General features: G+C 40.5%; 1 protein-coding gene across 4 annotated transcripts in view; it reads right to left on the minus strand.

Annotated features, from left to right (window-relative positions):
• The window catches only part of DENND5A (DENN domain containing 5A), a 119827-nt gene that overhangs the window by 20820 nt on the left and 74186 nt on the right, over window positions 1-24821 (minus strand). For 2 of the 4 annotated variants that reach the window (XM_084632701.1, XM_084632700.1), the window contains 10 exons: window positions 24063-24278; window positions 22976-23210; window positions 22126-22276; window positions 21347-21440; window positions 17711-17842; window positions 13486-13638; window positions 12607-12711; window positions 9786-9870; window positions 7773-7857; window positions 5230-5358 (listed from right to left, as the gene is read on the minus strand). In XM_084632701.1, the coding sequence (XP_084488827.1) occupies window positions 5230-5358; window positions 7773-7857; window positions 9786-9870; window positions 12607-12711; window positions 13486-13638; window positions 17711-17842; window positions 21347-21440; window positions 22126-22276; window positions 22976-23210; window positions 24063-24278 (1385 nt within the window). The remainder of the gene's footprint in view (window positions 1-5229; window positions 5359-7772; window positions 7858-9785; window positions 9871-12606; window positions 12712-13485; window positions 13639-17710; window positions 17843-21346; window positions 21441-22125; window positions 22277-22975; window positions 23211-24062; window positions 24279-24821) is intronic. The other 2 variants (XM_084632703.1, XM_084632702.1) reach the window with 1 other exon arrangement.

Raw genomic sequence — 24821 nt, forward strand, 5'->3', positions numbered from 1 at the left:
CTAATAAGCGATGGTCACATAAACATCACCTTATATCGGAAACCTACTGACTGCTATTCCTACCTACATGCCTCCAGCTTTCATCCAGACCACACCACATGATCCACTGTCTACAGCCAAGCTCTATGATACAACTGCATTTGCTCCAACCCCTCAGACAGAGACAAACACCTACAAGATCTCTATCAAGCATTCTTACAACTACAGTACCCACCTGCTGAAGTGAAGAAACAGATTGACAGAGCCAGAAGAGTACCCAGAAGTCACCTACTACAGGACAGGCCCAACAAAGAAAATAACAGAACCCCCCTAGCCGTCACCTTCAGCCCCCAACTAAAACCCTTCCAACACAGTATTAAGGATCTACAACCTATCCTGAAGGATGACCCATCACTCTCACAGATCTTAGGAGACAGGCCAGTCCTTGTTTACAGACAGCCCTCCAACCTGAAGCAAATACTCACCAGCAACCACACACCACACAACAGAACCACTAACCCAGGAACCTATCCTTGCAACAAAGCCCGTTGCCAACTGTGTCCACATATCTATTCACCGGACACCATCATAGGGCCTAATCACATCAGTCACACTATCAGAGGCTCGTTCACCTGCACATCTACCAATGTGTTATATGCCATCAAGTGCCAGCAATGCCCCTCTGCCATGTACATTGGTCAAACTGGACAGACTCTACGTAAAAGAATAAATGGACACAAATTAGACGTCAAGAATTATAACATTCAAAAACCTGTCGAAGAACACTTCAATCTCTTTGGTCACTTAATTACAGACCTAAAAGTGGCAATTCTTCAACAAAAAAACTTCAAAAACAGACTCCAACGAGAGACTGCTAAATTGGAATTAATTTGCAAACTGGATACAATTAACTTAGGCTTGAATAGAGACTGGGAGTGGATGGGTCATTACACAAAGTAAAACTATTTCCCCATGTTTATTCCCCGCCCCACCCCCCACTGTTCCTCAGACGTTCTTGTCAACTGCTGGAAATGGCCCACCTTGATTATCACTACAAAAGGTCGTCCCCGTCCCCCCTGCTCTCCTGCTGGTAATAGCTCACCTTAAGTGATCACTTTTGTTACAGTGTGTATGGTAACACCCATTGTTTCATGTTCTCTATGTATATAAATCTCCACACTGTATTTTCCACTGCATGCATCTGATGTAGTGAGCCGTAGCTCACAAAAGCTTATGCTCAAATAAATTTGTTAGTCTCTAAGGTGCCACAAGTACTCCTTTTCTTTTTGCGAATACAGACTAACATGGCTGCTACTCTGAAACCTGTCACATTGCATGGTTATGTTCAGTGCAGCAATTCACATGGAAGTCCCCCCTCTAAAGAGCTGAAATGGCCTTGTTTAACACACTGCTCATCTGTGCTGACTGGAATGCTCTAATCCTTCTCTAACTAGAGCATCTAAAAATGTACAAACAGGCACTCAAGATTACTTACTACTGATGCCTGCTTATATGTAAGCAAAAAGAAAAGGAGTACTTGTGGCACCTTAGAGACTAACCAATTTATTTGAGCATAAGCTTTCGTGAGCTACAGCTCACTTCATCGGATGCATACTGTGGAAACTGCAGAAGAAATAATATACACAGAGACCATGAAACAATACCTCCTCCCACCCCACTCTCCTGCTGGTAATAGCTTATCCAAAGTGACCACTCTCTTTACAATGTGTATGATAATCAAGGTGGGCCATTTCCAGCATAAATCCAAGTTTAACCAGAACGTCTGGGGGGGGGGGGTAGGAAAAAACAAGGGGAAATAGGCTACCTTGCATAATGACTTAGCCACTCCCAGTCTCTCTTTAAGCCTAAATTAATATTATCCAATTTGCAAATGAATACCAATTCAGCAGTTTCTCGCTGGAGTCTGGATTTGAAGTTTTTTTGTTTTAAGATAGCGACCTTCATGTCTGTAATTGCGTGACCAGAGAGACTGAAGTGTTCTCCGACTGGTTTATGAATGTTATAATTCTTGACATCTGATTTGTGTCCATTTATTCTTTTACGTAGAGACTGTTCAGTTTGACCAATGTACATGGCAGAGGGGCATTGCTGGCACATTATGGCATATATCACATTGGTGGATGTGCAGGTGAACGAGCCTCTGATAGTGTGGCTGATGTTATTAGGCCCTGTGATGGTGTCCCCTGAATAGAGATGTGGGCACAGTTGGCAACGAGCTTTGTTGCAAGGATAGGTTCCTAGGTTAGTGGTTCTGTTGTGTGGTATGTGGTTGTTGGTGAGTATTTGCTTCAGGTTGGGGGGGCTGTCTGTAGGCAAGGACTGGCCTGTCTCCCAAGATTTGTGAGAGTGTTGGGTCATCCTTCAGGATAGGTTGTAGATCCTTAATACTGTGCTGGAAGGGTTTTAGTTGGGGGCTGAAGGTGACGGCTAGTGGGGTTCTGTTATTTTCCTTGTTAGGCCTGTCCTGTAGCAGGTGACTTCTGGGAACTCTTCTGGCTCTATCAATCTGTTTCTTCACTTCCGCAGGTGGGTATTGTAGTTCTAAGAATGCTTGATAGAGATCTTGTAGGTGTTTGTCTCTATCTGAGGGGTTGGAGCAAATGCGGTTGTATCGCAGAGCTTGGCTGTAGACAATGGATCGTGTGGTGTGGTCTGGATGAAAGCTGGAGGCATGTAGGTAGGAATAGCAGTCAGTAGGTTTCCGGTATAGGTGGTGTTTATGTGACCATTGTTTATTAGCACTGTAGTGTCCAGGAAGTGGATCTCTTGTGTGGACTGGACCAGGCTGAGGTTGATGGTGGGATGGAAATTGTTGAAATCATGGTGGAATTCCTCAAGGGCTTCTTTTCCATGGGTCCAGATGATGAAGATGTCATCAATATAGCGCAAGTAGAGTAGGGGCGTTAGGGGACGAGAGCTGAGGAAGCGTTGTTCTAAATCAGCCATAAAAATGTTGGCATACTGTGGGGCCATGCGGGTACCCATAGCAGTGCCGCTGATCTGAAGGTATACATTGTCCCCAAATGTAAAATAGTTATGGGTAAGGACAAAGTCACACAGTTCAGCCACCAGGTTAGCCGTGACATTATTGGGGATAGTGTTCTTGACGGCTTGTAGTCCATCTTTGTGTGGAACGTTGGTGTAGAGGGCTTCTACATCCATAGTGGCCAGGATGGTGTTATCAGGAAGATCACCGATGGATTGCAGTTTCCTCAGGAAGTCAGTGGTGTCTCGAAGATAGCTGAGAGTGCTGGTAGTGTATGGCCTGAGGAGGGAGTCTACATAGCCAGACAATCCTGCTGTCAGGGTGCCAATGCCTGAGATGATGGGGCGCCCAGGATTTCCAGGTTTCAATCTCTCTGGTCACGCAATTACAGACATGAAGGTCGCTATCTTAAAACAAAAAAACTTCAAATCCAGACTCCAGCGAGAAACTGCTGAATTGGAATTCATTTGCAAATTGGATACTATTAATTTAGGCTTAAAGAGAGACTGGGAGTGGCTAAGTCATTATGCAAGGTAGCCTATTTCCCCTTGTTTTTTCCTCCCCCCCCCCTCCCCGTGACGTTCTGGTTAAACTTGGATTTATGCTGGAAATGGCCCACCTTGATTATCATACACATTGTAAGGAGAGTGGTCAGTTTGGATGAGCTATTACCAGCAGGAGAGTGAGTTTGTGTTTGTGTGTGTGTGTGGGGGGGGGTGAGAAAACCTGGATTTGTGCTGGAAATGGCCCACCTTGATTATCATGCACATTGTAGGGAGAGTGATCACTTTAGATAAGCTATTACCAGCAGGAGAATGGGGTAGGAGGAGGTATTGTTTCATGGTCTCTGTGTGTATATAATGTCTTCTGCAGTTTCCACAGTATGCATCCGATGAAGTGAGCTGTAGCTCACGAAAGCTTATGCTCAAATAAATTGGTTAGTCTCTAAGGTGCCACAAGTACTCCTTTTCTTTTTGCGAATACAGACTAACACGGCTGTTACTCTGAAACCTGTCTATATGTAAGCAGTTCATCTGCACGTCACTCTCCATTTTGAGTACATATTTGTATTTTTGTTTCTCTCATTTTGAGCTACATCTAGAAAATTAGTATCTGTTTCACTAAGAAGCAACACATAGGCAAGTGCTTTTGAGCATCTTCTTTTAAATCCTGTTACTTGTTCCACATGGATAAATGTTGCCAGTTTTAACAAATTACTTTGATGTCAGGGAATCAGGCCATGCCTACACATCAAGCACTAATGTATTCAGCTCTGGTCCTTAGCATTGCACCATGACTCCCAACTGCAAGGGCTTACCTACACACATTTTCTCTAAATAAGTGATACTGATTAATGAAATCCTGGTGCTTGTTATACTTAAATACTATACTTAGTTTCTCCTTTAATGTGTGTGTGTTTGTGTGTTTTATTTCCCCCTCATCCCTTAACTATGGCAGCCACGTTGGCTCTCTATGAAAAGAGGTAGTGTCAAGGCACAAACCGGTACTGTAACCCACAGTACCAATTTCCACCCACCACTTCTATCTTCCTTCAGAGTCCAAACAGTTTATTCAATCCCATGCTAATACTGAATAACTGCATAACTAGGATGTGAAAAACATGGGCACACAGCGTTGTGACTGCAGTTTTAGAGGACAAGCTGAAACTCTCTTCAGAGTTTGCCCTGAAGTTATTTATTTTTTTGTATTGTGGTAGCACCTAGAGTCCCTAGTCAAGATCAAGGCTGCATTGTGCCAGGCTCTGTATAGACACAGAGCGAGAATCCTTGGGGAAAAAGGAAATATTCCAGTTTTACACATGTGAGGGCTGATGTACAAAGACCCAACGCACAAAGGCCCTGATTCAAAGCACCTTAACAAACTGAAGCACACACTTGAGTCCCAATTGATTTAACCACTCAGGATGTCTCAGGTTGGGCACCCAAAATCACTAGTTACATTTGGAGACCGTGGCCTAAGTGACTGCCTAAGGTCACAGGAAGTCTATAGCAGAGCTGAGAACTGCACGCAGCTCTCCTGAGTCCCAGTCCAGGGCCTTAGCCACAGACCTTCCTTCCTCTCAAACATGTCTGGTGCTATGAATGGCTTGTTAGCTCCATCACTGTAACTCCTGATTGCACTGTTAAACAGATACGAGTCTGGGCAAGTTTGCGTTTTTAAAGCTGAACAATTATAAAACAGGTTTGATTTTTAAAAGTTCTATTTAGGATAAGTAGACTTACTTTGTAAGTTCAAGATCTGAAAGAAGCTGTTTTAAATGTCTGGAGAGTAACTTCTTTTCCATGGACAGTCGAACCCAGGCCCTCGCCTTGCCAACGTCTGTTTTGATCTCACCAATATTCTGGATATGCCTAAAAAGGAAAACAAAGATAATCAGATGTTGATTAATAGTATCTCCACATCATCCTTTCAGATTTTTCACATCAAGCAGGGCTGGGGAAGGAATTTTGCCTTACAATATTTCATATCTTGACAACTGCTGGAAAAAAGAGAGGGCCATAAATTAATATAATTCATTATCTAAGTCCTCTGGTTAAAGAGGAATGCAAGACAGAAAGGGAAGTATCTGTACTGCAGTGGCCTATTTTCAGGATTCTAGACCATCCCATTACCTCACAATGATTTAAGGCTCACTCTTGTCCTTACAGACTCAGACTTTAAGGTCAGAAGAACCATAGAATATCAGGGTTGGAATGGACCTCAGGAGGTCATCTAGTCCAACCCCCTGCTCAAAGCAAGACCAATCCCCAATTTTTGGCCCAGATCCCTAAATGGCCCCCTCAGGGATTGAACTCACAACCCTGGGTTTAGCAGGCCAATGCTCAAACCACTGAGCTATCCCTCCCCCCTCTTGATCATCTAGTCTGACCTCCTGCACACCACTCCTGTAATAGACTCATAACCTCTGGCTGAGTTACTGCCATTCTCAAATCATGGTTTAAAGACTTCAGAAAGAATTCACCATTTATACTAGTTTAAACCTGCAAGTGACCCATGCCTCACCTACAGAGCCTGGCACAATGCAGTCTTGATCCTGACTGGAGACTCTAGGTGCTACCACAACACAAAAAAATAAATAACTTTAGGGCAAACTCTAAAGAGAGTTTCAGCTTGTCCTCTAAAACTGCAGTCACAATGCTTTGTGCCCATATTTTACATACATATTACAGGTAAGATCACGTTCTTTGAATAAATTCAGTTTACTTCCCCCTCTCCAAAATGTTACGGTTAACCTGGAAAAACTCCAAGGAAAGGAAAACCTTTAAAAAAAATGAATAAATTAAAGTTTTGTTTTGTTTAAAAAGAAAAAAAAAAACAGTATGACCTGCAGTCAGACAAATAGCATTTCACAGAAACATCCAATCCATGCAGCTTTATTAAAGAGCATCTTCTGATTGCTGGTCAATCCAGGTTTCAAACTTTTTTTTTTCTTTAAACAGTCCAGAGGAAACTATAACTATCTATATTAAAAATGTAAAACCTTATTATTTGCTTAAAATACACAACTCCTGTCACTAGATTTATTAATTGCAAAATTATCTCCCATATTTTATAGACCCTGTTCCAAAGTATTTAGTCCATTTCAGTTGTTCAATAAGCCTTATGCATTAGCATTGCACGCTGATAAATTTAAACTGAAAATATTCAAGTATGAATCAGGTGCAAGTGCAGTGGAGACTTTGAACTAATCATGATTAAGAGAAGAAATTATGGGAATCTGCATTACATCATGCTTTTCAACTGAAGAGATCAAACAACTAACTCCTAGAACTCTGTGGTAGGGATCATACCAATTTTACAGAGAGGGATACACAGACAAGCTAAGTTATCTGCCAACACCACAGAGGAAATCGATAGCAGAGCTACCAGGCCTCAGAATTAATCCATCTTCAAGTCTGAAAAGGTGTTTGTTACTAGAAAATGGCAAGTACAAAAAAGATGTATTTTCAGTTTTGAGTTTCATATTTTTCTGGCACTGGCTTTCACACTCTAAGTACATGCAATGGCCAATGCCCAGCCAAAACACTCTGAGGTTCATCGGGAAATAGGGAGGAGTTCAGAACTGCCCAACCAGTTCCATAGTGATTGGGTAGATATGACCCTGTCCCCCGATCTCAGAGATAAGATACCACGGAGACAGCTCAGAAGACAGACAAGGAAGGAGATTTTTTAAAAAGTGTCCAGCTATAGTTATAAGCCAATGAGTATTACAGTGGAGATACTGTAGGCGTATGGTTCCCTCAGTGTGAAGCAAGTTTTCACTCAGGCCATTGAAAGGGTTTCACTATAATCTTTGGTAAATAACTTAGCAATTTCTTCCAGCTGAAGCGCATTGCTTTTCCAGTTGAGCAAGCATCTCTTCCAGTTAAAACACATCAACTGCACAACCAGGAACTACAACCAAGCAAGTTTGAGCCTTGATATACCAAAGTTGGCCTTTATAATCCACAGTTCTTCATATCATGAAATTATCTTAGTCTTTCCAAGGATTATTGATGAAAGTCCTTTCATCCCCTTTTCCTTCATAACAGACTTTATGGAGGACAATAAGAGAGGGTGATTTTCATTATTTACATTAATTGAGCCTATTTTGTGGCAGAGCTCAGGTTCACTCAGAATGAAGATAGTGACCATACAAAACTCACATGAGCCATTCAGAATTATACTTTCTTCCAATGTTATTGAAGTAAACCTTTTACACTAGTTACTTACATAGGAATGAACACACAGATCTTTAGGATTTCTTTTACTGCCCCACACTAACCTCATATCCTGAATGAGAGAGATCCTCAGGGGCGACATGGCTGGGCTGGCATCCGACTTCCTCCTTTCTGAATCGAGAAGTACTCCTAAAGCAAGCAGAATATTTTTTTAATCAATGGAAAAATAATTCAAAGATTTAAAAGTAATATTTAAACAACACTTTGTGCCAGTAACACAACGGAAGTATTTAATAACATCTTGAGAGAAATGGTTTTCCCTCGAATCCAGAAATGGTACCTGGCCGCATACTTTTCTGTTGTCAGTGACACATGGTTTTGTGAAAACATTATGGCACAAATCAGTGCTGACTATGGCAGTATATTAAATCCATGGAAAAACATTGACTGTCGGTATACTGAGATGTTCAGGCAACTCATAATATGCTCAGCACTAGGACATATTAATAAGCTTTGACATATCCAGGATTGGCGTGAGACCAAAGAGTGGGATCTAAACAGACTATTTATCACTGAAGTATTATTTTCTAAAACGAGTTCTTCACTTCCTTCCCAAATGAGCTAAAACAAGTTGGCATTATTGACTTTGGAGAATTCGGGGTTAAATGATATGCATACAATATATCCAATGCATCAGTCTTAAAACACAGAAATGGGTAATACAAGAACCCAAAATCTGCAATTTAAATGCTAAACAAACAATGCCACCTCTATATCATACTTCAAACACTATACTGTGAGCAATCACCTGCTCTCAGTCTCAAGCTGGAGAGCACAGGATCAGCAGTTACTTTCGAACCCAGGGCACCAGAATGGGAATCAGGAGACCTAGGTTCTATTCACTGCTCTGCCTTTGACTACCTGAATGACCATGCACGGACGGGTTACTAAGGGTCAAATTCTCTGCTGGCATACTGACTGAATTTGGGCAAAGAATTTGGCGCTAACAGCTGTCTGTGCCTCAGTTTCTCCTTCGGTAAAATGGTAACTAAAGAGCTTCACCCACATTTGTAATGCACTGACTTAAGTGTATTATTGTACTTTCTCTTTTTTTTTCAAAAGATACCTGTTTGCTGAAAGCAAATTTTACACTAAATGGAGGGTATTTACACTGCATAAGGGAACTTATATTGTAGAGCAGTGGTCCTCAAACTATTGTACTGGTGACCCCTTTCACATAGCAAGCCTCTGAGTGCACCCCCCCCTTATAAATTAAAAACACTGGTTTATAAACTTAACACCATTATAAATGCTGGAGCCAAAGCAGGGTTTAGGGTGGAGGCTGACAGCTCGCGCCCCCCCATGTAATACCCTTGTGACCCCCTGAGGGGTCCTGACCCCCAGTTGAGAACCCCCGTTGTAGAGGAAGAAATACTTAGTTCCCCACTCTATTAATATGAAAGAAATTATAAGCTTCCCATGTGTTCCTACCTATAAGTATAGTTAATTATATTTAACTACATATTAGGTACCACCAGTAAAAGTTATACATACAGCATATTACTGAAACCCTATTTATGTTGTGTTTGGATTTTAAAACAGGATGGATAATTTCACACTCAGTAATGCATCTACGCATGTTTAAGAAGGGGTAAAGAAAAATCATGCTTCACAGCAAAGGATGACTATTTCATGGGTTAGAAAGGGATCTTTCACCTTATGTACATCACTGCATGATTGGCTAGGTGTATCAAACAGATTTATTTTTGGCCTGTCTCTGAAACATCATGTATTGGTAGGACACCAAGCACCAGTTAACAGGATACCAGTCTTGAACAAGAAATCCTACACAAAACAATTGGAAAACAAGTCTACCCCATGTAAATACTACAGTCAACAAATCAGTCTCAACAGTTATGTGAAAATGACATCATCATCATAGTAAATCTCATCCTCTAAAACCTGGAGCAGTGGAGAATTATAGTATTCTGCTTGATGTGCATAATTTGGAATTGGTTTGAAGAGACTAAAACCTAGTAATTTGGACATTTTGACCATTTTTAGAGGAGTTCAACTAGTACTTCTGAAAACCCTTCTGTAATATAAGCCAACGTTACCTGAGGTACTGAAGCTTCCTGAAGTGGGCTTTCTCTGCCTATTTTCTTGGTAATGTAATAAGTGAGACCACAAAGCAGATTTTCCCTAAAATTAAAAAAAAATTGATTGGTAACATTGTATTTAACAATGCAAATAAATGAATGTCTGTTGAGTTTAATAAAAACTGAAAATTAAAAAACACTAAAAGTAACATTTACAACAACAGTTTGCTCTAAAGATGTTTTGTTTTCCCTATCGATATCATTGATAAAAAAGAAAAAAAACCAAGAAACTAAAGAGGTAGGAGGAGGTAAAAAGCTGGAAAAAGGACAGTAGAACAAAAGGAGAAGTGTAAATGATTTGTAAAAGGAACTGTCCTGCATATCCGCTCTTGGTGTTTTTTTAAAGAAAGAAACTAGCTGGACCTACAGATTCCAGTAACTGAACAAATCAGCTGAGCGTCACTTCTCATTGTTTATCAAGATGTGACCAAAACATTTATTTAAATACATACTATAAAGTGATGTGTACTACAGAGTGATGTCTCATGACCCTGTAACCTGAGTTTGTAGCTATCTCACCCACCGAATGGGAAAGAGATGCACAATCGGACAGGGCAGACTCTTTGGCTATGTCTACACTTAAAACACTACAGCAGCACAGCTGCAGTTGCACTGCCATAGCTATTCAATGTAGACACTCACTACCGCAACGGGAGAACCCCTTCCGTCACTGTAGTTAACCAACCACCCCAAGAAACAATAGCTAGGTCAAAGGAAGATTTTTTCCATCAACCTAGTGCTGTCTACACCAGGAGCTAGGTGGGCATAGATACGTCTCGCAGGGGTGTAAATTTTTCACATCCCTGAGAGATGTAGCTATACCAGTGGAACTTTTCAGTCTACCCCAGCCCTGAGTCTACAACAGTCTATCCAAGCTGATGGTGGAGTTTGAAAGCTACTTTTTCAGGTCCTCCAAAGATTTTTCCAAGTTCCTCTAGCAAAGAGAGCGAAGGGCCTCATTACAAATGTAAAAACAAACAAAACAAAACAAAACCCCACATGCAGGAAAATAAAGAATTTCAAATAAAGTTTGATGCTGTTTTTATAGATAGTAAAGAAATTTTAAAGGACAACATTCAGAATGCAGTATTTAGGACACTGTAAGCCAAAGGTAAAATATATACTTTTAGTCAATATGCTGGCTTCCTAAAAAGGGTCAGGAAACGCTAAAAGGTGAGGTGGTGAGATTTATCACAGACTCATCACAAACAAAGAGATTCTCAAGTTCACCCTAAAGCTATTTGTGAATGACAAATCAAGTGCTACTGAAGTCACAGAAGGCACCAATAACCAAATAGGGACTATCCAGTACATTGATTGGATGCACTTCCTCAGTAAATGATTTGTAAGTAACAGATTCCTTTAGGAAGCTAACAGTTAATTGGGAATTCCAGGAAAGGATTGGGAATCATATGTTTCTGCTAAATGAGTAGATTAGAAAGTTTTTTGCATATTTATAAGGATATTATTGTTGTTCAAAAAGAGAAGCTGTTTGTACAGCAAAAGGGCTGTCAAATCTTGGCTTTATTGGGGGGGTTACCTATTTGCACCTGCAGTCAGTAGGCACCACTGATGTCATTTAAAACATCTAAACAGCTGATTGTCAGGGTGCAAATAATTGAGGGGTGAATTCTGCAGGTGCAAAAAGAAAAGTCGACTTTAAAAATCTAGCCCAACTTGTTCAGTTCTGCAAGTGATGTGGACAGGGAGAATTAGTGTCTCTGATATACAGACCTAGAAGGGATTTATTCCAAGGTATTATTCCCACACAAATTATGGTGGTAGGTTTCTAAAATATAAAGCAGTAAATATGTCTCAGTTATGACAGTGTAAGGAAATCTGCTTTCAAAAATGTGTTTCCTGAGAACATAACAAAAAGTCATCCCGTCCCCCCCCACCCCCAAGAAGTCTGTTTTCTCATTAGTGTATCTGGAAGGTCCATTGTGGAAACCGAAATGTACAATGGGCCTTGCAAAAGGACAGGTATGAAAATCATTCAGGGAGATGGTCACAGCCAAAATACTATTTCTGGGGGGAAACAAATGCACACTCAGATACGTTCTGGCAACTCAGTACAGCAACTGCCGAGGATAGCATATGCTCCCAGTGCTGGAACACCTCTGAAGAAGGCAAATAAGCAATATGAATACAGAATATGGAAACAGCAATACCAGTGAGTACTGAGAAGAAATCATACTGTATGCATCTGCCTGTTTCTTTCACCATCACGTTACTATTTGGACAGTTAGAGGAGAGTAATGATGATGCAAGTTACAAGTATAAAGAGGAGAAGGAGACAGCACAAAGGAAGGAGGGGAAAAAAACAAGGTCTTCATATACGTTTAGGCTGGACCAGACTGACAAGGTCACTAGATCCTACATTGCATGATCATACTGGATCAGTTGAGGCAGGAGGTGGGATTTGGTCAGTTGATGGGTGTAGAGTTTAACAACACATGAAAGAACCAGTTGGTAGCTATGTGGAACGAAACAGATCGATCAGCAGGGAAACAGGCAAAAGCATGGGGTGGGGGAGGGAAGCCATCTTCATTACTATGGTCTGCTGAGAAGGAATTGGCTCATTATTGGACAAATCAATTTATAAATAGACTTTCACAATTTTAATAGAGGCCAGAGTACATGTCGGATTAGTAGTGCTTTTACTTTGGATCACAGCGTTAGATGCACTGCACTTCCTGCATCAGACCTCTAATTATTCTACCACAACAGACCGTTCAGCACTGTTTGCCAACATCTGCAATCAATCCAAAGCATTAACCTTATGTGGGGTTGGCCGCCTGGTTGTCTGAAAGGCCCAAATCTGAGTTGAAGCAGAGTATACTGATGCTCTGTCTTCTAGGATGAAAGTAGTACAGCTTCTATCCTAAGTAGTATACAAGAGGGAAGGGGAGAGTCAGACGATATACCTTCACATAGAGAAACTACTGTTATAGTCTGAATGAGAGCAGATTTAGGCAATGGCGGCACGGATGCAGAGGACAGAGCAATTGGATTAAGGCTGCCTGGATTAAACGTATTTACTCTGCGAAATACTTCCTTTAAACAAATCAGCATTCAAGTCCCTTTCCCCCTCCCCACACACACAGGGGAAAGGAGGAAGAAACAACATCTCCCATGCTGTCTACTCTCACAGGAGAGCCCAAACAGCTGGAGCTCTATAATAAAAGAAAAGTGGCTAGCTAGAGGCCTTGTAAACGTCAATTGACCACCTCTAAATATGTACCATGCTTAGTGAGAACAAACAAAAGAAAGGGGAAAAAAGGGGGTTTATAGTTTTGTAAATTAAGCTACCGTGCTTGAGGACAAATCCCCACATCCCATAACCAGTTAATAGCATGACAAACTGCAAGCTCTTAAGTCCGCACAGCTACAGTAAGAGAGAACATTAAAAATGGATAGATAAATAGATAAAAACTATTATTCTGTAAACAGACAAATAAAATAGTAAGCAGGCATTCAGAAAGTCATCCCTGAGAGTACAATTGTATACTATACTTTGAGCAGGGGGGGGATTAGCTCGGTACCAGAATTGTTGAATTTTAAGAGTATAGAATAGAATTGAAAAAAATTAAATTAAAAAAGAAACAGTGAAAAAATGGCTGTAAAGTTGTAAATTCTGTGAAATACCATTATTTACCTGTTTGACCTGTAGACCATGACTCCATATCCTTTCTAAGAGATCACAAAGACTGGCTATTAACGTATTCTCTTCTACACCTGTGATGTTCACCTCACCATGACCTAGTTCCACAGCTTCTCGACCCATTTTTTCAACCAGCATCCTCTTGGTCTTGAAAAGAAGATGGCAAAAAAAAAAGTTATTCTTACACACCAGGAACTGCTACGATCCTTCACAGTCTTTAAATTCCTTTACAATAGTAACAGAGTGATAATACAATTGGGCTTATACTGTACCCTTGACAAGCTAGTGCCAAAACACGTTTCTCTTATTTCACCAATAGTCCTCCATTACGTGGCATCACCAGTATTGATCACCTGACAGCCTTTAAGTAACCCTATTCCTCTAGAGTGACCCTCTTGGGGGTTCCTGAGCAGTAGCAAGGTGGACAGGGACGAGCAAACCAGATTCAAAATTAGCTTGTTCTCTTCAGAAAGCTCCCTATCTGAAATGGAGACAGTGAAAAGAATGAGGCTCTTGCTACCCTCTAGCTGTGGCACAGTCCCCTAAAACAGAGAAGGTAGCCAGGGAGCCCTCTCACTGAGAAAGGAAGGTGTAAGGCAGGGGTGGCCAACCTCTGGCTCCGGAGCCACATGCGGCTCTTCAGAGGTTAATATGTGGCTCCTTGTATAAGCACCGACTCTGGGGCTAGAGCAACAGGCTCCAACTTTCCAATGTGCTGGGGGATGCTCACTGCTCCACCCCTGGCTCTGCCACAGGCCCTGTCCCCACTCCATCCCTTCCCGCCCCCTCCCCTGAGCCTGCTGTGCCCTCGTTCCTCCCCCATCCCTGCCAGAGCCTCCTGCACCCCACAAAACAGCTGATTGGGAGGTGCGGGGAGGTGCTGATCGGTGGGTGGGAGGCGCTGGGAGCGGGGAGCTAACGTGGGGCTGCTGACATATTACTGTGGCTCTTTGGCAATGTACATTGGTAAATTCTGGCTCCTTCTCAGGCTCAGGTTGGCCACCCCTGCTGTAAGGACTCTCTGTGATAGACAGGAATGGTCCTATTTATCCAGGCTATGTCTCCTCTGGGTGAAGCTGAGAAAGACTTGGGAACACCCTACTGTCAGCATGCTGTTCCTGTGAGCCCCCATCTGAATGTTGTTTTTCCAAGAGGAATCCTTTCCTGGGTATCCAGGAGGACATATAATCTGTCCTACTTGTCCCTGGAGTCTGCAGGTGGCTGCTGTAGCGGTCTGTGGGTGTCATGCATGCTGCTGTCTCCCCTGTAGTGACCAGGTTCACAGCCACTCCTGCCCTTGCTATGGACTGATAACGGCAGTTCCGTCTGAGACGGCAGTGGTGGGGAGAGGTCAGAATGAACCTGCTGTCTGTGAATGCAGGGATAGAGGCACGAGCAGATGAAGACAACTCACATTCATCCAGCCAGGTGGCAGCCACATCACAAAAAAGATGTATTCTTGTAGCGGGTTTACTTTACCATTCTAACAATATCTATATGAAGTTGTCCTCATGAACAGGTTTTTAAACAGGTTTATTATTAAACATTTGAACTATGGTAGCTTCCGAAGTCGCCAGTCAGGATCAGGGCCCCTGTGCTGGGTTCTATGACAGTCATAAATAATGAGACAGTCCTTGCAATGGATAATTTATTCACTGCAATAGGCTAGAACAGAGTTATATGAGAGGCTGTACTTTAGAATATGTATATGCCAAACATTGTGTAGCTTTGTGGATAGAACATTAGAACCCAGCTCTTCTGGTTTCTATTTCTAGATCTGTCAGATTTAGTGAGACTGTGGGAAAGACACTTATATTTCTCACTTCCTCAATCTGCCCTATCTATAAAGCAGAGATAATAATTTAGCCAGGTTTGACAGTGCTTTGAGTGAGAGCTAGAGATGATAAAAGCGAAGTATTTTATATGCATTTATAAAACATAAGCATCCATATTTATTGCCTCTCAGTGATTCATGTATCAAATGTTCTCCGTTCAATCATAAAAATATTGAGAGTGGGATTTTCAAAAGTACATAAGACTCTTAGTTACACAAGCACCCCTGAAAATCCACTTTGAAAGTCAGTGAGTTTTAATAAGTGCTTTTGAAAATACCTCCTACGAAGAACTTGTCCAGAGATCTGAGACTCTAGTTGTCTCTTTTCTAGCTCATGCACCTTTTCAAGTAATCAAGTTCTGCAGACCAAATTAGGCCCTCATTTACACCTGGGCAATGCCATGGTCTTTGACTTATGTCCTCAGCGTTATTTAGGCAACTCTTTCCTTCCAAGGGTTTACACAGGTGTAAATGAATGGAATTTAGGGGCAGTCTATCATGAAGAGCAGTACCATAAGCTGCATATAGTCCCATTGCAGTCAGTGGAAGAACAGGCCTGATCCAAAACCTACTGAAATCAGTGAGAGCTTTTCGATGGATTTCAACAGACTGTGTATTAGACTAAATGAGCACAGTAATTAACTAAATTTTTATTCATGACTGAGAGTCCACAATCTGGCTCTTAACAAGTATGTTGATGATGCAAAAGATAAAATAGAATCCAGTGCAGTTAAAAAAAATCGGATAACCAAATATTCGAAAGGAACAGATCTATTGAATAAAAGAGAAGTGCCATTTTTACACAGTCACTTTGCAGAGTAAAGCCATGCTTTAATTTTCATTATCTGCTTCAAACTGACCTTGGGAACTACCGTAATCCTGTCACATCCTAGAAGCTAGGCATCACTTTTCAGCTCTAGGTATCTAATCCATTTGATGTAACAGTACATTACATTAATCTGTTTTATCTACCATAGTCTGTTTTTGAACCTCTCTGAAAATGGTTCGTCAGTGACCTGGTATTGCCAGGTTATCCTCTCAGTATGCCCAGTGCAAGTTATTTCATTGTCTAATTGACCTCACTGCTATTATTCACAGGGCACATACAAACAATGCAACAGCAGCTAAAAACCATTCCTAATAAACCAAATTACATTTTCTATTTTTAGTTTCAAACTATCACTTCTTTATACACTGTCCTTAACCACCTTCAGAAAAGTCCTCACCCTTTTTATGTTATGACCTCCCAAGCACTGACATTTACCATATGCTTCCTATGTCATCTTTTCTCTATGGATGTATCCATTTCTCCTAATCTCTCACCGTAGATCATTTTTCATAATTTTTGCTGCTATTCTTAAACATCTTTCTAATTCATCCATGTCTAAGGAGAGCTAATTAATGGGCTCATCTGAAATGTTGCAAGTATCTCATGCCAACAGTCATAAGCATCTCATACATTTCCCCCCTCTTTCCCGGACATTCTAACAACATCTCTATTACTTGCAAACTTTTCACATCCAATGGCGCCTTACTCCCATAATGGAAGAGTTAAAATCAAAGGGCCATATCCTCAGCTGGTGTAAATCAATGTATTTCCATTTATTTCAATGGAGATATGCCAGTTTATACCAAGTGAAGGTCTACAAAGAACAAAGCACAGAGACAGATTATCTGGAGTGCCTACATATTCACAATTTCAGTTTTTGTAAGTAAGAATAACAAAAATGTATAGATTTTACCAGGCATTATACATGATAGTCCAAATTAACTCTGTTGACTTCAGGGAAGAATTTAAGTAAGAGTTTATGGAAGAGTTATTCTCTTTAATGTTATATGAAACAGCAAAGCAACTTTGATGATGTTTACTCAAATATATCAGTCAAAATAATTTTACAAATTGGGACCAGATTTCTTAGGAAAAAGGTGTTTTCTGCAGTTCGTTAACTCACTTCATTTTAACAATTAAATACAGTGTCTAGATTTTCACTGTATTCTCTCTCTTGTAGGACATTTTAAAAATATTCTCAGAATGAAGCATTCAAAACTAGACTGGACAATACACCAGAAAATGTATGGCTGGGAACAATCCTAGACTGGCAGGAAAACAGAGACCTACCAGAGCATCTGATCTTTCTTATTTCTATAATTTTGTTTTTATAGTACATCTCCAAACAGGAAAAGTCTCCAATCTTTCCAGGATATCTAAACTACTTCCATTTATTTATTGAAGGGACATACAATCCCCAAAAGAGACAGTGTAGACCAGTTTCAGATTATGCATACATCTGAGGGTGTGCGCATGTGTGTATAAAAGGTGAGTTTAGTTTTACTAACTATAGCCCAGCAAGGTGTGGGGATGAGAAGTCATGTTCTCTACGTTACCTTATTTCGGCATTCCTTCAGTAAGCCTTCAACAAATTTCCAGTTTGTTTGTGCAATTACCGATGGAGAGAGGTTAGACAGCTTAGGCTGACGAATGGTGCTGCCCAGATTCCTGGCTTCTTGGATATACTTCTGTACAAAGATAGAAAAAACAAATGTACCCAAAAACAAGAGTGACAAAATGGTATACAGTAGCTACGAATCACAGTGTCAAACAATCTGTCTTTGCTGCCCCCATGCCCAGAAGGGAAAAAGATCACACCATCTTTCAAAAGAATGCTCCTTTAAAAAGGATAAAGAGATTTACTGTATTATTTAACTGAGTTAAGATCCCATATAAACTGTCCAGCTAGCATCAGCATGCAGTTGAGTCTTTGATTAACACAAACACAAACCCGTTTGGATGCATAGAGTTTTCATTTCTCCCTCCACTACTACAAAGTCTTTCCTTTTTCTCCTCTAAAAAAGGCGTGTAATTATAGCTATACATACTTGATATTACTGTCACAGTGAAACAGTCCTTCCAAATGTGATTATTTTGCAGGTAAGTAATGACGCTTTTGGTGGAGGAGCAAGTGTGACAGTAAAGGTATGTCTCTACTGCAATCAGACACCTGCAGCTGGCCCGTGCCAGCTGGCTTGGGCTAAGGGGCTGTTTACCCGCAATGTAGACATTTTGGCTCGGGCTGCACCGAAAGAGGGTCCCAGAGTACAGTCTGCCTGAGCCTGAACATCTACATGGCACCTAATTAGCCCATTAGCCCGAGTCCAAGCCAGCTGGCACAGACCAGCTGCGGGCATCTAACTGCAATGCATACATACCCTAAATGGCTTTGTCAGGTGATTAAAGACAGAAGCTAAGCGAAGGAGTGTGATAACTGAAGCAGCAGTTTATTATGAATAGGCTCCAATATTACAAATCTAAAAAAGAACCATCAACATTTTAGAGGAAAAATGATTTCCTTGACTCATAAAAGATCTGTGCTGCTAATGTTGCTGCATTCTGATGGATGGATCAATATGTATTTCAGTGACACTTGTGAGAGGGCAGCATTTGATTGTTCTGGATTGTGATTGACTGAAATCCTACTCTTGCTACATCATAATGAATAAAGTGTTCACCTTTTGCCAGAAAAAACAAAACAAAAAATCCACGCTTTATCTGCCTTCTGAAACAGTCTAAAGAACTATGAAGTACATATATTTAACTATGCATCTTTGATGTCATGACTACAGGTCATGTTATACATATGACATACCAAGTAAAGCTCTGACACAGATTTTATAGAGGGTCTGAAAAGCCAGTCATGCTGGTCCCAGTCTAAATATAATTGCAAATGAAGCTCTGGCAAGGAAAAATCCAGATGCTGGCAGGAGAGGTTTGTAGCAAACAATCAGACAGCCCATGTTAAGCAAAAGTACGGTAAGCAGATATGATAAAAGCGTGCATGCAAAAACAGAAAAGAAAACAATTAAGACAGAACTCAATGCCATTTAAAGCTCAGACTAATAAATAAATATGCAACATAAAACCCGTAAATAATGAAAGCTTATATAAAGGAAAGAGCAAATAAAGCATTTAAACACTATAATTATGATGAGATTAAACAAAGAATTAAAATGAACTATGTCCTTTACTGCATACTTGTGATAAAATTTCACAAGAGTCTTAACAGTTGTCAAATCTCAACTTCAAAGTTTCTTTCTAGACCAGTGGTTCCCAGACTTGTTCTGCCCCTTGTGCAGGGAAAGCCCCTGGCGGGCCGAGCCAGTTTGTTTACCTGCCATGTCTGCAGGTTCGGCTGATCGTGGCTCCCAGTGGCCACGGTTCGCTGTGCCTGACCAATGGGAGCTGCTGGAAGCAGTGGCCAGTACATCCCTCGGCCCGGGCTGCTTCCAGCAGCTCCCATTGGCCTGGATCAGTGAACCGCGGCCAGTAAAAGCCGCGATCGGCTGAATCTACAGACACGGCAGGTAAACAAACTGGCCCAGCCCGCCAGGGACTTTCCCTGCACAAGCAGCGGAACAAGTTTGCGAACCACTGTTCTAGACAATTGCCTCAGACCATCAATTTAATTTTTATTTTTACCAATCCCTGCCTACCAGCCACAAGGATTTTCACTTCTCCACTCAAAAACTCTCGAAATTACTCCCTTACAGCTGTTACAGACTAATGGGGAAAATCTGGAATTATGTGGGTGGGGTTCCCCCTGGATAAAGTACCCAACAGATTTTGGTACCACTCTAAATAAATATCTAAAATGAGTTAACCCTACGGACAAGAATAGCTCCATCTGCTGAACACATTTTTGCAATATGGTTCATAAGATATATTATTTACCTCACATACTAAGGTAGCTGCTCTCCAATAATTAACCATTTGCTAAGTATATTCAGCTTTCGTTAAAAAAAATCTTTCTGAAAAATGGAAAGTGACTATTTACATGTATAATTACAGTTTGATACCTCAATGGTTCACACCTGCTAGCACCATATTTGTCAAAAACAATGTCAGATTATTGACTAACTACTACTCACTTTCTCTTTCTTCTCCTAAATGGAAGATGTTACTGAGACACAGCACCATAAAGAGCATGTGAAAGAAGTAAATGTTCCTTATTTGTCCAATCAAAGTGCACAAACCCCTTTTTCTTTTTTTAATATAGTTACAAAAGAGATGACATCTAATTTTATCTCCAACTACCATTTTTACAACCAAGTCACAAAATCCTGGAAAATAGGGTTTACAATGGAAAGTGCAGTTCAACCTTTTACATCATTGTTCACATATAATGATGGAATGAATGAACAAGAAAATATATTTTAAAAAAATTTCCTGCAAGCATCTTGGTATAAACTTTAAAGAGAACAAGGTTAAAAGATTCTTCACCCAAACATAAAATAATGTATCCCAAAGCTTTATTTTTTGTTTATATATAAGCACATATCCATTCAAATATTTTAAAAAGAAATCAGAACACTGGAAAAATGATTCTCACATTACATTTAACCACTATATTTTTTGTGCAATGGATGTTCAGAGAACTAACCAACCATTTTGTTCTTGCTTAAGTAACTGCAAAGTAGCTGGCATCATATGACCCAACTAATGTCACTTTAAAAGGTTCACATGGGGATTCTTGGAGTTTTTCTTTCTTTCTAGCCAGGTCCCCTCCTCAAAACACAGACTTATACTTATCAAAGGAACATCACTTTTTACAAAAGGAACTATTTTGAATCCTCCCAAAGCATATAGGATCCATAGTAGATTTAGAGCTGAAAATCAGCACTTTGAACAATTCAGCCTTCAAGCGCAGCCCAGTACTCAGATCAGACAGCGCATGTCTACCTGCATACTGGTATCTGACTTTTGGCACATTTAAACACTGCAACTTAGTTACCTTTTTTTACCATTGGTTTCACACTCCTGAGACAGATCCTGACTGGCATAGCTCCTTTAATGTCAATGGATCTATGACATTTTACACTAGCTGAGGATCTGCTCTTTATTTTTGAAAGGCCAGAGTAAGGAACAGCTGAGGTTTACTATGGAATAACTGATTTGACATTTTGTAGGGAAGACAGTGTGATTTCTGTAATGAAAATCATATTCTACAGTTACTGAACAGCTTTCACCTCTCTCTGATCATTGTCAAGACGCAGGTGCTCTGTGTGTTGTTTTTGTCTGTCTTTCCGCCTCCACTGCGCAGGTGCATTTCTCTTTGTCCATCTATAGATCAAACAAGATTATTCATTAGATACCAAGAGTCAGCCGAAGAGGAGCGAAAAGCAGGAGCAAAGGTGTCCATCTTGGATTGGTCACAGGGCCTGTCCACATTACAAAAAACACCCACTGACAACAGATGAGCCAAAACCAGTGCCAAACACGGGTTAGCTGCAAGCACACTTGTGTAACACTTGACTTGTTTAGCATCTCTTTGTAAGCAGAGAGCCTGTACTGTTTGAAAATAAAATCTGTCTGGAAAATCTGTCCATAGTTCTTAGGAAAAAAAGCAAAAACACAATCTCGTGCACTTGGTTTCTAGTTTCCACATCTTTTCGGCTTCTTAGTCACCTTTGCAGCTACTATCCTCTTCTTCCTCTTTCCTCCCACTTTTTACAAGGTGGTCCCTTATTTTAAGCCATTACCTCTTAACTGACCTCTGGCACAGGGCTCTCTCTTTTAACCAGTATCAAATAAAGTCACTCAAAAACCTTAACTCTGTCCCCATTGCAATACTGGCCTCCTTGTTTCACTTTGTTACTAAAAGAATCCTTAAGAGTCCACCACATTCTAAAGTGTCATTTAGAAGTGTTTAAATTTGCATTTTGACATCACAAATTTGGTCTTATGCTTTAGATCTCACCAAGATCCAGTGCCACTCCATAATGCACAATAAAGTTTGTGTACTCACTTGTTGCTTGCTGGTCCTATGGAGAGTACGTCAGACTGAAGCTTGGGGAAAAACCCAAGTTCATACTTCCCTTGTCCAATCTTCATATCTAATAAGTGTGGGTGGATTGCAGTGTGATCTATTTTTACAAGCCTTAATTCAATAGCTTTCTCTGAATGTTTAAAAAAAAAAAAAAATCTCTTAAGCATGTAACTTTACAGATAACCAGTGCGGTAAGTGTAGGGGTGGGGGAGAAGTTTTAATCAAGTTGGGTCACTGAGAGGTGCACTATAAGCACTGCCTTACCAAAGCTGCTTCTCCCAGATTATGACAGACATCTCTACACACACACACACACTTTTCAAACCACTTTAAGCACTGCAGATAACCTTCCTTTTTCAAGTTACCATATATACTAAAAAAAACCAAAAACCCACCAAACCCACCAAATCTGTAATTTAAGGGGATGGGGAATCCCCATATTGACCAATATCTGAACAGGGAGGCTTATGTACAAGTCTGTACTGTATCCAAGGACTGCTACCAATGGCAGCAAGATGCTCATCTTATCTGGAACGTCCCACCCTCAGGCAGGTGAAGAGGAGAGCTGAGCGGAATTCCCTTTTACAGATATCTCACAGAGTTAGCTCACTGTCTCAGATTCTTGCACTGCCCTTTCCAGTATAGAATTTATTTCTCCACCAGAGCCTCAATTTCCAGCTCTCTAATTTGTTTTTGAAACACTAAGACATTTAGATTCATGTTATGGCTGGTAAAATATCTTATTTGAACAAGTAGTCTAACTTTGAAGGTGCTGGTGACAACGGCTATAACTCATTACATCTGAAAGAAATGTTCTTGTTACTCTTACCTGCCTCATCAATGGTAGTGCACTTTTGATACATAGATGTGCGCAGAGTTGGTGTCCTAACATTTAACAGTCTAATTTTATCTACTCTAGAATCAAACACTCTCAAAATTGGGTCTTTGTCATCTTCGTCATGGCACATAATCTTATTGTCGATAAAAGACGCAAACATCTGTGTCTCCAGAAATCTTGAGAGAAAAGGCAAGTAAGGTTCAGGCTGGTCCGACAAGAAAGATGCCTAGTGAACAAATAGACAAGTGACTTTATATAAAGTCTATATAATGCCTTGCTATAGTTCTGTATATAGTTAAAGTGGAAGTATTTCTAACCACGGACATATTGAAGAGTTTTAGAGAGATCCAAAGCCTTCTGGTTTTGGGGGAGGTTGGTTTTTTTGCAGACGTTTCATTTTACTGTGGATGCCAACTCCATCTTGAAAAATATACTATGCAAACTTTTTAGTTTGCCTGGCAATCAACTATTTTTAGCACTTTGTTTATAAACAAAAAAATATAAAGGACTTTAGAAAAACCCAACATTTTGAAATTTTAGCTCAGCTAAGCTCCCCCAGTGGCAAAAACAACACTCGATATACACATTATGTACTTATGGTCAGATCCAAAGCGCACTGAAGTCAACAGGAGTCTTTTCACTGACTTCAGTGGGTGTTGGATCAGTCCCAGAAGGTCTGTCTTCACAGCCCACAGCAGCGAGCCTTTGAGCCCAAGTCGACAGACATAGTCTCATGCTACGGCTCTAAAAACAGCTGTGCAGACACACTAGCATGGGCTGGTTCTCGGGATCTGAGCCTGAAGGGACGTTGGGGGAGAGCCTATTGTCATCTACACAATTTTGTTCTCTACCACAAGCACTAGAATGTCTTCAAATATAAATATCACTATATGTACAATAATATGCATCTCTTTTACAATTGATTGGAAGGTTTCAAAGAAGAAATTAAAATGTTCACAACATTCCTTCTCCACCCCACCTCCATTTTCTGACCACCTCTGATAACTTGTACTTTCAGGTTTGATTAGTAATTATTTAAACAAACATGACTCAGTTTTGCACTTCTTTTCAAACTTACTTTATCAAAGTTCTGCATCTGCTCCCTGTTGGTAAACCAAGACTCCTTGTCCTGACTTGGCTGAATGACAAATACTTCATAGTCTGCGAACATCTGCGTAAAACGGTTGGCAAAAGCTTCTCGGATTTGAATGTTCAGCTGATAAACCCGGAACTCTTCTTCGTCGCACTGAACTTTGAGATCCTTGTTGCTACTGGTCTCCTCTCGCACTTCCAGCTGAGAGAGTAAGGGAACATACTAGAACCAAATGTGTCCCTTCCTTTATGGGAGGTTTAAGTACACAGGGAATGTAGGCCCACATTCAGGCCCTGTTTGTTATCCAATTGTCATTTCTCTAATCAACATTCTAACTTATAACCCACAAGGTTCCACAGCACTATCACGGAGAGCAGCATTTAATAACTCAGCTGAAAAGACTGTTCCTATAAGAGATTATAGCTCCAATAATAAACTGGATATTCAGGACACTAAAAATAGGCATTTTTTAAAAGATAGAGAATATATAGAATACACAGAGACACCATTTACTTTCTTTGGTCCTTAAACAAACAAAAAAACAACACGTTTATGAGGTCACAAGAGACTTTACTATTCAGGCACACTAGGTGAATATGCTTTTCTCTCAGGTGTATCATAAATCCATATTTATTACTGTTCCAAGTCATTATGTATTGACCTTCATATTAATATCCATGTGCATAATCAAAAGAAAGTTGCTATCCAAGTAGAGTAGGCATTCTTCCAAGATCAGAAGTCCTC

The sequence above is a fragment of the Lepidochelys olivacea genome (assembly GCF_965140295.1).
Source record: "Lepidochelys olivacea isolate rLepOli2 genome assembly, chromosome: 6".
Classification (NCBI taxonomy): domain Eukaryota; kingdom Metazoa; phylum Chordata; order Testudines; family Cheloniidae; genus Lepidochelys; species Lepidochelys olivacea.